Below are 14572 nucleotides of genomic sequence, written 5' to 3'. Positions count from 1 at the left end.
CGTATCTACAGTCATGGGAATGGAATCCGTCCCCACTACGGAGACCGACACCTTCGATTACGGCTACTTGGTGGATTCCGGTGATGAGTGCGAGGTGGAACAGGATTCTGAACCCCGTGAGCGGTATACCGAAGGTTTATATTATCCTATCCGGACAGGGCAACTCCTTGATCGCAGATACCGCGTCGAACACAAGCTTGGTTGGGGAGGGTTCTCCACAGTGTGGCTGGCCTACGACACCTAGCAGAACAAGGCTGTGTGGCCCTTAAAGTCATGGTGCCGGATCAAGAAAGGGAGGGTGAGCTTCGCATTCAAAACGAGATCATCCGGAAAGTGCAAGATATATCCAATCTCATTATCTACCAAGCTGCGTTTACCTTCCCGGTATAGGAACCAATCGTCACTTGGTATTCGTTCTTCCATTGCACGGGCCGAGTCTTGACGACTCCTACGAGCGACAAATGCAAATACCAGTTGCCAATCGGGTATCCGCGACGAAACAGTTGGCCATGGCTCTAAAAGGCCTACATGAGGCTGGCATTGTTCATCGAGGTGAGTTATTTCAAGCTAATATACTCATGCACAGAAGCTGATGAATGTGATGGACCTCAACAAGGGAGCCGTCCTGTGGGGTATGGATTCCATTGACAATCTGACGACCGCAGAAAAATACCAACGCTTTGGCCGACCACGAAAGGTGCACCTAACAGAGGTAAAGGGCAGACTTGGAGAACTGGTTGAGTCCATGCAATTTCCTAGGGATATGATCAGAGAATCAGTTTCCCTGGGCGACTTTGGCGAGTCGATCGAGGCAGTCGATTGCGTAGAAAAAACCATCCAATTTCCGCTTTTGTACTGCGCCCCAGAGAGATTTCACAACATTAGCCCAGGCCCTCCGAGCGACATGTGGAGCTACACATGATTTTCGCGAACCTGTATCTCGGCACCGACGCCCTCTATGGTGAAGGCACCAAGATGATAACTCGGATGATCAGCACGCTAGGACCTTTTCCCGAGAAGTAGAGGGGCCAGTACTCTGGTGGTACACCCGGCAAGGATTTGTGGTATGATCGAAATAGTCCGGAGGTGCCGTCTGGGAAGGGATATGAAACTCTCGAGCACAAAATTGACCGCCTCCGGCCTGATATTAGTCGCAACGAGCGGCAGTATGCATTGTCTGTTATGTACAAAGGCTTTACTTACATTCCAGAGCATCGAATCACTGCCGCACAGTTGTTGGAAGATCCTTCATTCAATGCTCTAATGGCTATTTACGGAGTTGGGTAGCTTAGATATCAACGAGACGCATTACATGAGCGAGACTCAGGATTCTCCTTGCGAATGATAGTGTCCGTACGACTTTCTCGCTATGTTAATGACATGCTATTGTTGTAGGGTGGCAGGTTTTGGGGAGAATTACAGATAATACAGTTCTTAAGTTAGTCAAACATTTCTTTGCTTGTTTTGAAATAATACGTCTGCGTGTCACAGGCTGTTAAAGTCTGTATTCTTTGCACAAAGCACCCCATAGGCTTTCTAAGAAGCTTGTATAAAGTTTTCAAATTTGGTTCGCAATAGCAGTGTAGCCGTGGCCGTTGTAACAAGTTGTAGACTTGCCTCAGACGCCTCACTAGCTCCATCTGAGGTGGCCCCGTTTGCTATTTCTCATCTACCTTGCGTTGTTAGTCTCCATTACTTCCTCAATACCCACCAAATACTTTTCCAACGGCGATTTAACTAACAACGGCTATCCTTTCGGAGCACCCAAACATTGAGGTCACTGTTCTCACGGATGGTGAGCCTCGCAAAGAATACGAAACACCTAATGATGTTATCCATCAACATGATCTGCGTATACTGCAACATAACAATAAGTACACAACCACAAATTATGTCGAATCAGTCACAGGGAAGGCGTTCCCATTGAAAGTATAGATCCCAGATCCGTACAAGTTCGGCTATCCATCCTCTTCGTCACTACTGTGGTTGATGGTAACATTATTGACTTTAGGCTTTTCAGAAGCAAGCATAACTTGACTAAGCCGATTGACCTTGTTTTGGAAGGATCTGTGACGAAGACACCTGCAGGTAACATAATTCGACCCATGATGTTTGCACAACTTAGAACTAGTAAGGTTTTCTCGGACTTGCCCAGGGCACCTAAGCTTCCATACTGATAGCAGCAACAATAGCAAATGAAAGTTTGGACAAGCTAATGGGAGCTATACACAATGATTGCTTATCGAAAATCGGCGAGATTGGAGTCCAGATTTATCGATCTTCAGATCCAAGGCGATCGGGGGGCAGCCGACAGCACCAAGACTTCGTCGGCACTGAGATGAGCGCCTCTTTCAAATTTAAGGAAAAGTCCCTCATCGAGGATCCAAAATCTCATATAACGGAGTATGAAATAGCGGTTTTTCCACATGACTATATGAGATGCAAACGATTTAATATAGGTTTGGAAAAGTGACGAATATGGGAATAGCGACGTCTGTCAGTGCAAAATTTTACATGGCAAGTACTATCCTCTAGCAGTATTTGTGTTCAAATATCGCTCGTACAGCAAGTTGGGGTCTTGTAGCGGAATATTAGCGGAATACTAACCTTACCATAGAGGCTCTTCAGCAGCTATATATAATTCCGCGCTCCCCAGGCCCTGATCCAGAGGCTCCTTCAGTAGTAAAGCTTATAGATTTACCAAACAATGTTATTGATAATGTTCTCGAGAATGTAACCGAGAAAGAAAAGATGTTGGGTGCAATTCGCCTACAAGATATCAGGGCGAGTAGGCCCCTCATATATGCGATGATTATATGCAGCTGACCCGCACAAAGAGTAATGTTGGCCAAACCAGAATAATCAGTCCAGTCGTTGGAGTTAAATGTGAGCGTTCTGATCAACATGACACAGATGATGTTAAAGTCATGATCGAGAGCGACGACAAGATTGATTATCCAAACCGTTAGGGAAAGAGACATAAAAAGGCGATGGAGATGGAGATACGGATAATTGAACGCAAGGGAAGTAACGATAAAGCAATTAATGAATTTGTTTTCGAACGGGCCTCGAAGGGAGTTTCTGGGGGAGTTTCAGCCATTTTGGTGGGATACAAGTATCGATGCATCCTGCATGAGTAAATCTTGGGCACCCACATTTACTTTGTTGAACGAGCTGTTCAGATTGTTCCCCTAGATTTCTCGATGGGCGACCTTTGGTACAAATATATTTTAGGGAGAAACTAGAAGAAATCTGTTCTGGCTGATTCGTGGGAATGATGAAGGTGTGGTTTTATGGCATCAAGGAACTGTAGCTGGATGGAAGGTGCATCTCCACTTAGAATACAATCAATGAACGACTCTCCACTCACAAAGAGCTGCATACAAATAAACTCCAACTTCTTTCCAACTTACATAAGTTAGCCTTCATTGCTGCTTCACCATTAATCACCCTTAATTTAACCACTTCGCTTGTACTGATATTTCCACCGATCAACCTTCGACTGTCACACATATGATATCACCCTCAGAAGTCAAAATCATAATCACGGATCCACAGCTGAGCGGGTCGCGAATTCTCAGCATCACGTTACTCTCCCAAATCAAATATTACCCAGATACGCTTCAGCAGCAGAAGCAATACCTCTCATCTTGCATACCTAGCAAGAGGCAATATCCTTGGTAATCAAACATTGAAGGGTTTCACTTTACACCCAAGCTTTACTCGACTCCGAAACCAACCTCACAATAATCTTACTGCTGACGAGGCTGCTCAGCACCTAGTTTACATTCCATATCAAACTCTAAACTCTAAACACTAAAATTATCCTTTATCCATACCTCCTCATAATATCATCCAATACTCACCTTTCTTCAAACATATCGCCATCAACCAAAGCCGTTCTCATCATGGCAATAGCACCGTACCTTCAGGGCATCACAGCTCAAATTTTAATCAACGGCGTCCCCACTGAAGAATACGATGATCCGGACCCAATCGCCCCCAAGCATGCTGACCCCGCGGTAGCGAGGTACATTTCCAAGCACACAATATCAAAATACATTGTGTCTGAGACCAACCAAGTATTCAGCATCAAGCTTTTAGTAGCAAAACCGTATTCCAACATAATGGATTCAAAATGTGGATTCCATATCGTCATTGATGGCGTCCCGGCGTGGACTAGTACCTGTGCGAGACCGAGAGTGAAGGAAAATGGTGGAACGTGGGAAGATGAAGTTATGGGCGTTAAGGTGGGCAAGGGCCGAAATTGCGTGGTCAGGAACTTTAGGTTTGCCGAAATCACAACCAGTAAGTAACTTGATTTCCCATTGTAATCCTTGGTATTATTAGAAAATGGGCATTGCTAAGATTGATTATAGACGGCAACACGCCTGAGATAGCAAAGGTTAAACGCATGGCCCAGCAACTACAGAAAATCGGCGTTATCGAGATAAAGGTGTACAGAGAAAATTATGGCATTCTGGGCGGTGCGACTCCTGGCGACTCGAGCAAATTTCTTAACAATAAAGAGACCGATGTCCCAGAAAAGGCGTTGAAGGGCGGAGATGCAAAGACTCATGGGACTGTGTAAGCATCTCATTCCTTTTCCATTCCATGCTATACGTGTAGAAAGAAGCTGACATGACAGAATGTAGCTTAGGCAAAGCACAAAAGACCATGAGAGGAACCGTCTGGACAACACAGAAGAAAGACGGCGACGACCATCCCCTCGTGGTCTTCAGATTCATGTATCGCTCTCTCGGTAAGTTCCTTCCCAGCCACCCTTTGTTGCCTTTCATAGCCCATATGCTGGTGCCAAATTCAACTACTGAAGCAAATAGACGCCCTAAAACAACTCCAAGTGATCCCTCGGACACCATCCCCATCTCCCTCCGTCAGTTCATCTTTCTCTGAGTCAGAGTTGTCCTCTCGGCAATCCTCGCCTGCGCCAGAAGAAGAACCAGGAGCTCTCACGGCCGAGCAGAACCCTCAAATGGAAGAGCTTATGGCTCGGTTCAAAGCCGAGAATCAGGGTCGCCGTAGCGTTTCTGCTGAGCAGGGAAAAGTAGGGAGCAAGAAAAGAAATATGAAAAGGATTAAGAAGGAGCACTTAGAGGACAGGGAGCCACGAAAGCGACGAAGAGCTTCGGAGAAGGCTAAGCATGAGCAAGTTGATTTCACTGCCGAGGATTAATTTGAGATGGTAGTGCGTGGTGGATGGTTGATTTTGGGGGGAATGAATGAACTCTGGCGTAATTTGCATTAAATGGAGCAATGGACTCCGTAGGGAAAGGACACGGATGGACTTAGATGGAGAGTGGTGGTAGATCTGGATCGGAGTCCCTTACTTTCAAACTGGTTACATGAGGTTTCAACTATACTATTTACCAACATATGTTATAACCGGCTAATTCAGCTACAAAAAGTATTTAAGAGGTTGACTAAGAGTACAGCGTATCGTACAAGAGCACGTATTGATTACATACTAGAGATGTTCCATTTTCGCTAGGTATACCTTCACTTGCATTTATGCGGAGACAAATCGGTATTTTCTTATGGCCCTCTTCTCGATAGCGGAATTACAAGCTTGTGTTTTAGATTATTCAAGAAGCCACTTCATATCTATCCAAAGGAGAGGCGTTCAGCTTTATAAGTCTTGAATCATGTATAGATTATATCAGGTTGGTTTACAAAAGTCTTCTTCTTGGATTTCAGCCTCACTAATATTACTTTAAACTTTACTGCTAGAAATTCTCAGAACCATTTTCGCTCATGAATCAAAGAACGGCTGTCCAACATGCACAAGGGGCATATAACCTTTGTTTCGTCCGTGGCTATTTCGCCTAATGGCAAGGGCGCCGGCAATCCCAAGGATCGAATTTGCTATACCAGATAGAAGTTCATTAGATAGTCTCGCAAAACTTCAGTCTTAGCGGTTTGATTGGATTCGACTTGCATAAAACAGGCACTATAACTATTCCAATATCGGGGATTGGCGCCCAGATATTGCGTAGGAGTGTAGTAAAGATAAATTTAGCGCCGAAGAGGAAGATGGGAAGCAGAGGTCAATCAATCAGTCCTGGTGAGATATTCAAGTGTGCCGGACCAGCTGATAGAAAGGAGCTTTGGGCCTTTAGAGCTTTTCATCAAATAGCGTGGGTTCTTCGCCTAGCCCCTTTCCAGCCCTTTCATTTCAAATATAAAGATAGAGAAAATTAACTTTACTCCAACTACACAATTGTCCTCTTCTTTTTCGACTGGTAGAACCTCTTTCAAGTACAAGCTTTCCGATTCTGTGACTGATTAGGTCGAGATAGAATTGCAACATAAGGAGCGAACTCTGCCCCGGCTGCTTGGTGAGTATAATTCTACTTGGGAAATGCTTGCTATCGTCAAGTTTTCAAAATTTCTTGGCCAATCCATGCGCAAAGATTGTTTTATCTTCCGCCGTAAGTTAAGTGACGCCCATACCATCAACCGAGTTCGCTGTGTCTCAGCGGGTGTCCCCGCAACAGAGCAGTTTGTGCTTCCGTATCGTCTATCGACTCTATCCAACCCCCCCCCGCTTTTGATCACCTGGCTGGAACCCAGGGATGCAGCTGGGGATTGTGCTAATGCTATAGCTCTGTCCAGATCTGTATCTGGACTCTCTTCCAACCTCCTATGCTTTTAATTCTTCTATTACAAAAAGTTACCCGCTAACATGTCAAAGCCTCTAATGTTGCATAACTAAAATGCCTCGACTGTAACAAATGTGTTCTGGACCGGATTCTCTAAGATTTCATCGACGAGAAAGGCATATTGGAGATGCTGAGGAATTTATGCGTCTTTAACAACACTGCGGCATGTCTAAGAGTGGTTCTGGTAACTTCTGGATTCATCCGGTATGAGGCACATTAAATCATTAGACACCGCCCACAGGCAGATTGCTACTGGGCCGGCGCATGGGGGAAGGGGGGTAGGCAGGAGGAAGGTTCCTCTAGTTTGATTCTTAATTTTTAAGTCGTTCATCAATCCGGGAATGCGAGAAGAGTGATGAGGGAACCAGAGTTACCGGACAAAGCAGGGTGTTCAGATTTAATTACGAGACTTATAGCTTCCTACTATGTGGCCTGGCGATATTAGTTGCTTTTGGCCTCTGTGTTTGATTATAAGGTATTAAGGCTTAGCATTTGAGAACAAAGTTTCTATAGATTACCTAGGATTTAATATGGATACCCCGGGGGCCATGGTATCACCGAAATATAGAGTGTGATACAACAGTTGGAGCAGTAAGCTTAGATTATAGTTCTCTCTTGTACTTAAAGCAATCAACAAAAGGTAACTAAGAAAGTAAAATATCTCCCAGAACCTCTTAAACTGGCTCCGTCACTCCGCCTCTCCACCCGTGAATCTTGTTACGCAAGCTGTATTCGAGATCTAAAGGGATGGTGTCAGTTAAAATGATCTAAATTTGATCAAGGTACTTATTGAAGATCTTACCAGCCTGAATGCCAAGCATCATCGTAGCACGCAATAACAATCTCGCCATAGTTCACACAAGTAGGGTACTGGACACAGATATAGGCCTGATAAAGGTTGACCTTATTGCAGACCTTATGCAAGCCATTGAGATAGAGATTTCCGCCATAGTCCGTTTCGCAGAAAGCCCAGCTGTTGCCTAAGCCAGTAAAGTCGCCGTACTTGCAGGTACCGATCTTCCCTCTGTAGTTACTGGCTTCGTACTTGCCCAGGTTATCCGTGCAGGCCGTAGTCTGGGGTGGAAGCCCGGGAATATTAGAATGTAACTCCCACACTGGGAAGTCATCCTCACAGCACTCTTCTCCATGTGTGCCGCAGGAGTACATAGATTGCATATGCTTCTGAACGATGTAGAACATGCCGTATGACTTGCGGGCAAAGCTTAGGAGGAGGAAGGTAGCGGCCAGATAGCGCCGAAAGGTGTTGGGGCCCACCATTGGTGATGAAAGGTTGGTAGGACTGAGGAGAGCTCGATTATAGGTTTTATTTTTTAGAATTGGAACAATAAGAAGGAAGGTTGTTGCTGCATGAGCATGAGAGTGACGAGGAAAATGAGCAAAAATGGAATTATCTACTCACAATATATACCTCGATTCATTGTATTCGGCGGTAGGCGTTAGGTAGGGTGGGTAGGGAATTCATCTCAATATATCATGGAGGATGACAATCCGTACAGTTGCATTTGTTTATACGGGGGAAGAAGTTGTTGATAGGTAGTAGGTACGATGATGATTCTAGAATCTAGATAGAGCGTGCCGGGAATTCTTAATAAATCCTGGAGGATCACAATACATGCAGCTACATTTTGATTATGCGAAGGCGGGGTTTTTGATAGGTACAATTATTCCCAATAAGGTCTGCAATAAGCTACCGGGCTGTGCTTGATATATCGGGTGGCTGCGATACTATATTTTAGACGAAAAAGGTATAGATCGGTAGGTAGGTAACCAAGGTAAGTAAGCAGCAGCAAATTTGCACGGAATGACAGTACATCTGTCTGCCTGTCTAAGAAGGGGGGTTCTTGGCCCGTTACGACGTCACGAGTCTTCCTATTTCCATGGCCGTCCTGAGTCTGTTCTAGCTCCCTGTCACTTACTCCATTACACGTTTGGAGGGCCCGGGCCCGGGATGATGCGCCGTGTCCCTATTGGGTGTCGGGTATTAATATGCCTATTTACTGTGCCCCGCCTTTACTTCAAAGCTCAACCTACCCTCTTATTCCTAGGGTCTTTCGGAGATGTGCATACGACTGTGAGAAAGGCTTATTGCCTAGATAGGCCTCCATAAGCCGGTACTACCCTACCTTTTTCTTCCTTCTCCATCCACTTTAGGATTCGGTTGTCGTTGGCACGTTTTTCCATGGTGTTCTGGAGACTCGGGAAAGTGGTATCTGCTGGGATTCGAATTATAGGTGCCAAGGCTTCGTCGGGGATTCCGGAGAATCCACGGGATACGCAACTAGATTTGGTCTCTAGAATGACCTAGTCTTGAAAAGGTGGCTAGGTAGTAGGTTCTTAGCTACCTGGTTCCTCGATATGTGGTAAAGCCATCTGTGGTTGCAGTACCCAAGAGTGCGTGGATTGTGACTGCAGATAGATTTGAAATCCGGAGGGCTAGATAGTGTCTCCACAGCGGCACAGCATTATTAATGGAGGGCTCTCCTAAAAAGACGTTGGAAGGAGCTTGGGCCGCCTTCAAACGCCCTGCTTGATGCTTATGGCTCCCTGAGAAGTTCTCCTTGCTGTGGTCCATGAAAGTTTCCCCGTAGTACCAAACATAATCACACACTTGTCTTTGTTGCGAATCTGGTGATAAATACCAGCTAAAACTTGAGCAATAGATACTAGATAGTTGATTGTTTGATTCGGGCACCTGTGTACTTGGTATAGTTGGAAAGAAATAGAGCAAGAACCCTTTATATTAGGAAGCTTACTTACTTTGTTTTGATCTGCCAATAAAATCCCTCCTTGGACCTAATCTGGTTTTCGGTAGAGATCGTCTCAAAGATCTTGGAATAGCATGCGAGAAAGTTGCAAAATCGTACAAAGAAGCATTGCCAAGGAGTGACTGTGCCGCCAGCATCCTTAGGCAATCCTTGCACAGTAAAACCCGCATAAGCTTATTGGCTTTAAGCATATCCGGACTACGACGCTCGTGCGGCACTCGGTCCCAACTTCTAAGGTGCTGCAAATTTTGGCAATAAGTGTGAGCACTTTTACAAGGCAATGAAATAAGGCCAACAGAAACGAGAACTCCTAAGCTGCATACGTAGAATAACAAAATCGTCCTTTGTAAGTAAAGCAAGAGCTGTAGGACTTTTCAATGTTTCTTCTAACAAGCCATGGACTAGTAGTGTTGAAGTTTGAGATGTCTAGCTCAGAATGATATCTTCATATTCCAGTCCATTACCCATCCCACTTGCCTTCGCAACATTGAATTCTTCATCCGCGAAAACAGCCGGGCTGACAAGTATCGACAATCCGTCACAGTTTGATTGACAAAGGACAACAGGAAGCGGTGCGCCTGGGATAAACTTGACACAGTCCCCGATCTGCGCGCTACGTAAACAGAGCCCTATTTCTTTATGATCTCCGGCAAACGCTACTCGACTGAGTCGCGCAATAGTATTAGATATTTCAACATGGGTTGCCCAGATATCTCGATAGGTAGTTTTTTGAAGTATCTTTAGGCCAGCTCCATAACGACTCGGGAAAGATAGAAACGATATCGAGTCGCTCCTCTGAAGAATAGTAAAAGCATTGGCAAGATCCTTATCACGATGAGACTCTAGGAAGTGCATCCAATGCAATAGCCTGGAAGAGCTTAGGCTAGGTGGCCATTTTATGCGGAACAAGCGTGATAAAAAATCGGCGAAATTTCCCGAGCCAGTGTGATGCTTGTGTAGCTCCAGGATTGTTTGGAGGTTTTCCCAATTGGGTTGATCAACTGTTCCCCAGCAGCTATCTTGCGCGAGATGGAATTCAAACAACGTACTGATAGTGCAAAGGTGGCGGCCGCAGGCGATGAGGATACGATCATTCAATGTTGAAAATCGAAAGCGTGGGACAGGTATTGTCCTCGCATTTTGAGCCAATTTGCTTTCTCGTTCGCTTCTGTATTCATAGAAATCGGTAATATCCACCTCGAGGCCCGGCCAGAAATCGTACAAGCTGCAAGACCAGTCAGGAACCCACGATGGCTGATCCGGAAAACTCTTTAAGGCCGCAAATACCAATAGATGTAGCGAGCCACATATTTCGATAAGGTGAATCGATAGCTCCTTATAGACTTGCCCAGTTGAGACTGAGTAGTCAGGGGCCGGGAGATTGAGATTTGATCGTTTTTGTAAGACGGTGCGGACACCAAACGCCATATCTTTGGGGTCCTTTGCATGTCGAGTTGATAGCCCGTCGACCAAATCATCAGATACCGTCGGCTCTACTGGCGCTCGAGTCGCAGGCTGGTGACAAAGATAGCGCCGAAGGCGATCCGAGAAGGACAGTACTACTATGATTGAAAATATGGCGAGAATGGAGATGCAGCCAGCTTTATTGAGTACGGTGCGAGCGGAAGGATCATTAAACTTGATGGCGGTGAGAATACTGAATATTATGGTGATCCCGCAGGAAATGCCAATTATGGGATAGAACACTGTCAGAAACTGGTTTCTCCATCCAACAATACCATGAACGAATTTCTGATATTGTTGCAGCCGCGGCATTTGGGTATTCGTCAAAGAGCTGTTCAGCATCTGTCTATTTGATTCTAATGCAATCAGGCGCTCCCTAGAGAATGCGACCCTCTTCCAGGACCTCAGTGCCTGAATTTTCGGCGTTATTATATCTTCGTAATTTACGCCGGTGTCTTCAAGAAAGATGATACTCAATTCAAATCGAGACCATGGAAGGTGCGCGTTACCACAAACCACAATAGGATTGTTGGCGAGTAGGATCTCCTGATAGGTCCAGAGCCGTCGTATCCAGTCTCTTGAGAGGAGATCTTCTAGATCCTCATAGGTGGCATATATCGCATTTTGGAATCTTTTAATACGCATAAATGCAGGGAGACGCCATCCGGACGCAGAACCTAAGGTAAATCAAGTGTCAGCGAAATCAAATAAAGGAAGTCCAAGAGGCATACTTTCAAAGAGGTACGGATGTCTTGTGAAGCTCCATCGAGACGTATACACCGAAAAGCTTGCTGCAAATGGCCTTGGCGAAAAGACCTCCTCCTCGGTGCTAGTGGAATTCTTGATAAAGTACTCAAGTTTGCCGGCATTCGCTAGATATCTCATCGCTCTATCAGTGGCAGGATTACCATCTCCTAACCATACATACACTGCCTTTGCATCTGAGTAGATGCGGTTCATAAGAGGAATCTGCTGTGACTTCTCCGCATCACTGTTTTGATCGATACATATTGCATCGATCCAAATAGTGAATCTCCCGAGCCTCTTCCGAAGATGTAGAAGAGCGGAATAGCAATTAGCAGTCACAGGAATTTTGCAATTGCTACATGAAATGGTGTGTGGCTCCGGAGCATAAGCTCCCCAGACATACGAAAGAGCCGCGAAAGAGGGCTGACTTTCAAGATCGATAACGCGAAGATCGGCATAGATAATTTCAGGTTCTTGACTTGGACTCAAAGCAGTAGGAGCGTGAATATCAATAATACGTATGCATTTTGAGTTCGGTGAAAGTGGGTGTGCTGTGTAGAGGTTGGCGTGGGGAGACGAGGCTGAGAGATCGCTAGTCATCATGTTAAGGCCAAAAAAGGACCGTCATAGCTAATAATTCATAAAAACAAGAAATTGACGAGAATTCATTACTGTTTGGTGCTTGAAATTACGTTTTCATAACAAGTTATGGTGAACATAAATCCAATTCCAAAGGGAGCGAGGTTACAGGCGGTGAGTGATATCTGGCTGCAGCAAAATTCCATGGCGGTTATAGGACGTGCTTACGTCAAGTCTGACTCAGCAACACCAATCCGTATTCTGACAGCCAGTGGAAGTAATTCAAGATTTAGGAAACAGGTAGTTCGATATCGGAATCTCGACATGAGCAATTTCCATTTCCGTCTTTGGACCTGAGCTGTTGCTACTATATAGGTAGCGAATCGCCGCAATATCCCCTACTACAATTTTTAAAAGCTATTAGGCGTCGAGGCAGACTGAGGCGAGTACAAAAATAGGACACACAGTGAGATTCAGCGTCTTAGTAACTAGTCAAATAGAAAGGAGGATAGTCGCTGCCTCGCCTCTGTAGCGTCCCACTCAACCAAAACTCGATCTTTCGATTCTTCCATTTTCGTCTGTACCATCGGCTCCATTGCCGCCCGTTCCTCTTTACTTAGAAGATGCACCCTAGTCTTCCACAGTTCTTCCGGAGGGACATCTTTCTCCCGCTCACCAAAGAACCTCTCATCCAAATACTTCCAGTAGATGGCGTCAAACGCCCAGCTCCTTCTCGCGGCATAATTGAGCCAGAAGCGGCCCGTAGCCCAGCTCTCTCGCATATACGCCGAGAGCAGGAAGGAGTCGGGACTCATGTCTTGCTCCGCCTCTTCCACCGCCGAAAGCCAGGATTTCAGCCGTCTTTCGTAGACAGCTACCCAATCCTCAATGCCACCATCCCACATCTCGGGCACGTCAAGTAGTAACCACCAGGGCGGGTCCAAGACGAACTGCGTTGGCCCAGCATAGGCGAATTCCCAGTCGATAGCCCCAAGAACCTGGTCATTATCATCAATGAGAACATTGGCTGGCCGGAAATCATCAGACCAGAGGCGGAAAGATCCCGAACCGTCCGGCGCGGGCAACCTCGCACGAGCGTGCTTGGAGCAGGCAGACCAGTTATCATCAGAAAACCCAAACTTTGATAGCCGGCCTTGCTTGGATAATCTGCGAAATAGTTGGCGAGCGATATATTTGGTCTTGCAGTCATCCTCTGACAATACTATGTCGTTATGCTGGAAGAGGAGAGTTGCAATTTGCATTTCTGCCAATACCACGTACCAGTCATCAGCGGTTTGGTATATAGTGCCTTCGGATGGGAAAATTGACTTGGGGATATTAGAAAGCTGAACCATGTTGATCATATTAAGTGTGAGGGGTCTTCCTGCTACACAGTAGGATCCCGGGTTTATCTCGACGAGAGCACCGATGCCTGGAAAAATAGGCTGTGCAAGCTGTAGCAAACACTGTCCCATTTGAGCGTACAGGCTCTTGAGCTTGCTTTCAGAAATGTTGGGATGCAAAATGGGCGTCTCATTAGGATCCTCGCGGGGAGCCTCCAGGGCCTGGCCCATGCCTCGTCGAGACCCAAGGTCTCGAATAATCATGAACGGCCCAATTTCAGGATCCACACCATGACAGAAGACTTTTGGAACCGGAAGTTGGGTGCGTTGGGTGATGCAAGCTATCGTGGCGGCTTCAGCAAGCGTTTTCTCTTCTGGAAACACAGCCTGGTTTGGGCAGGGCAGGCGAACGAGAAAGCTATCGGATGATCCTTCAATTCGAATAGGGTATAACACGTTGAAGCCTCCGATAATTAATGGGGTTACCAAGGTTGCGGATTGCCCCAATATCGTCTTGGCAAACGATTCAACGTTGCGGCACGTGGATGACAATCGGACTTGCTTCATCGCCTTTTCCCATAGCTCGTCACTCCGGTCCCATGCAAGGTTATCGGAGTCCTGTCGAGCTACCATTCTAGATAGGATGGGATATGCCAATGAAGGTTCTGAATGACGGGAGAATGAGATAAGCCGGAGAGAACGTACAGGGCCGGAATGTGAAGGGCGTGGCAAAGCGACAGACACTAGGACCGCCAAGTATTTGTGGCCTCACTGTTAGGCGTAGCACAAAGCCGGAAGGTGTTGGTTCTAAATTCGATTCCAAGGGCGTGGCGGGTTGTGAAGCAACCTAACCCTGGACATGTTTCTAAGTCAGGACGTAGCTGATGTGGTCTGTCGATTTTTGCCGCGCGCTTCTCCTCAAATAATATCCACCAATTAAGAAAGGGCTGATGAGGAAAAGTACCACCTCAGC

General features: G+C 46.0%; 5 protein-coding genes across 5 annotated transcripts; 2 read left to right on the top strand and 3 right to left on the bottom strand.

Moving 5' to 3' along the window:
• Window positions 1-13: 13 nt before the first annotated feature.
• On the top strand, window positions 14-922 carry BP5553_08474 (uncharacterized protein; the record flags this gene model as incomplete). The annotated part of the gene is made up of 3 exons (XM_032017097.1): window positions 14-116; window positions 391-552; window positions 666-922. The coding sequence occupies 3 exons, from the start codon at window positions 14-16 to the stop codon at window positions 920-922; spliced, it is 522 nt and encodes a 173-aa protein (XP_031866528.1).
• A 2986-nt stretch (window positions 923-3908) lies between these two features.
• Window positions 3909-5194, top strand: BP5553_08473 (uncharacterized protein; the record flags this gene model as incomplete). The annotated part of the gene is made up of 4 exons (XM_032017096.1): window positions 3909-4308; window positions 4380-4587; window positions 4656-4762; window positions 4842-5194. 4 exons carry the CDS (start codon window positions 3909-3911, stop codon window positions 5192-5194), a joined length of 1068 nt encoding a protein of 355 aa, XP_031866527.1.
• Window positions 5195-7478: 2284 nt separating this feature from the next.
• On the bottom strand, window positions 7479-7958 carry BP5553_08472 (uncharacterized protein; the record flags this gene model as incomplete). The annotated part of the gene is made up of 1 exon (XM_032017095.1): window positions 7479-7958. One exon carries the CDS (start codon window positions 7956-7958, stop codon window positions 7479-7481), a length of 480 nt encoding a protein of 159 aa, XP_031866526.1.
• A 1934-nt stretch (window positions 7959-9892) lies between these two features.
• On the bottom strand, window positions 9893-12277 carry BP5553_08471 (uncharacterized protein; the record flags this gene model as incomplete). Its single annotated transcript, XM_032017094.1, has 2 exons — window positions 9893-11607; window positions 11662-12277. The coding sequence occupies 2 exons, from the start codon at window positions 12275-12277 to the stop codon at window positions 9893-9895; spliced, it is 2331 nt and encodes a 776-aa protein (XP_031866525.1).
• Window positions 12278-12744: 467 nt separating this feature from the next.
• On the bottom strand, window positions 12745-14232 carry BP5553_08470 (Phosphotransferase; the record flags this gene model as incomplete). The annotated part of the gene is made up of 1 exon (XM_032017093.1): window positions 12745-14232. The coding sequence occupies one exon, from the start codon at window positions 14230-14232 to the stop codon at window positions 12745-12747; it is 1488 nt and encodes a 495-aa protein (XP_031866524.1).
• Between the last annotated feature and the right edge of the window lie 340 nt (window positions 14233-14572).

This window comes from Venustampulla echinocandica (assembly GCF_003357145.1).
Source record: "Venustampulla echinocandica strain BP 5553 chromosome Unknown scaffold_8, whole genome shotgun sequence".
NCBI classification, from domain to species: Eukaryota; Fungi; Ascomycota; class Leotiomycetes; order Helotiales; family Pleuroascaceae; genus Venustampulla; species Venustampulla echinocandica.
Note: the sequence above shows the minus strand (reverse complement) of the source record. Positions and strands in the feature narration are given on the sequence as shown.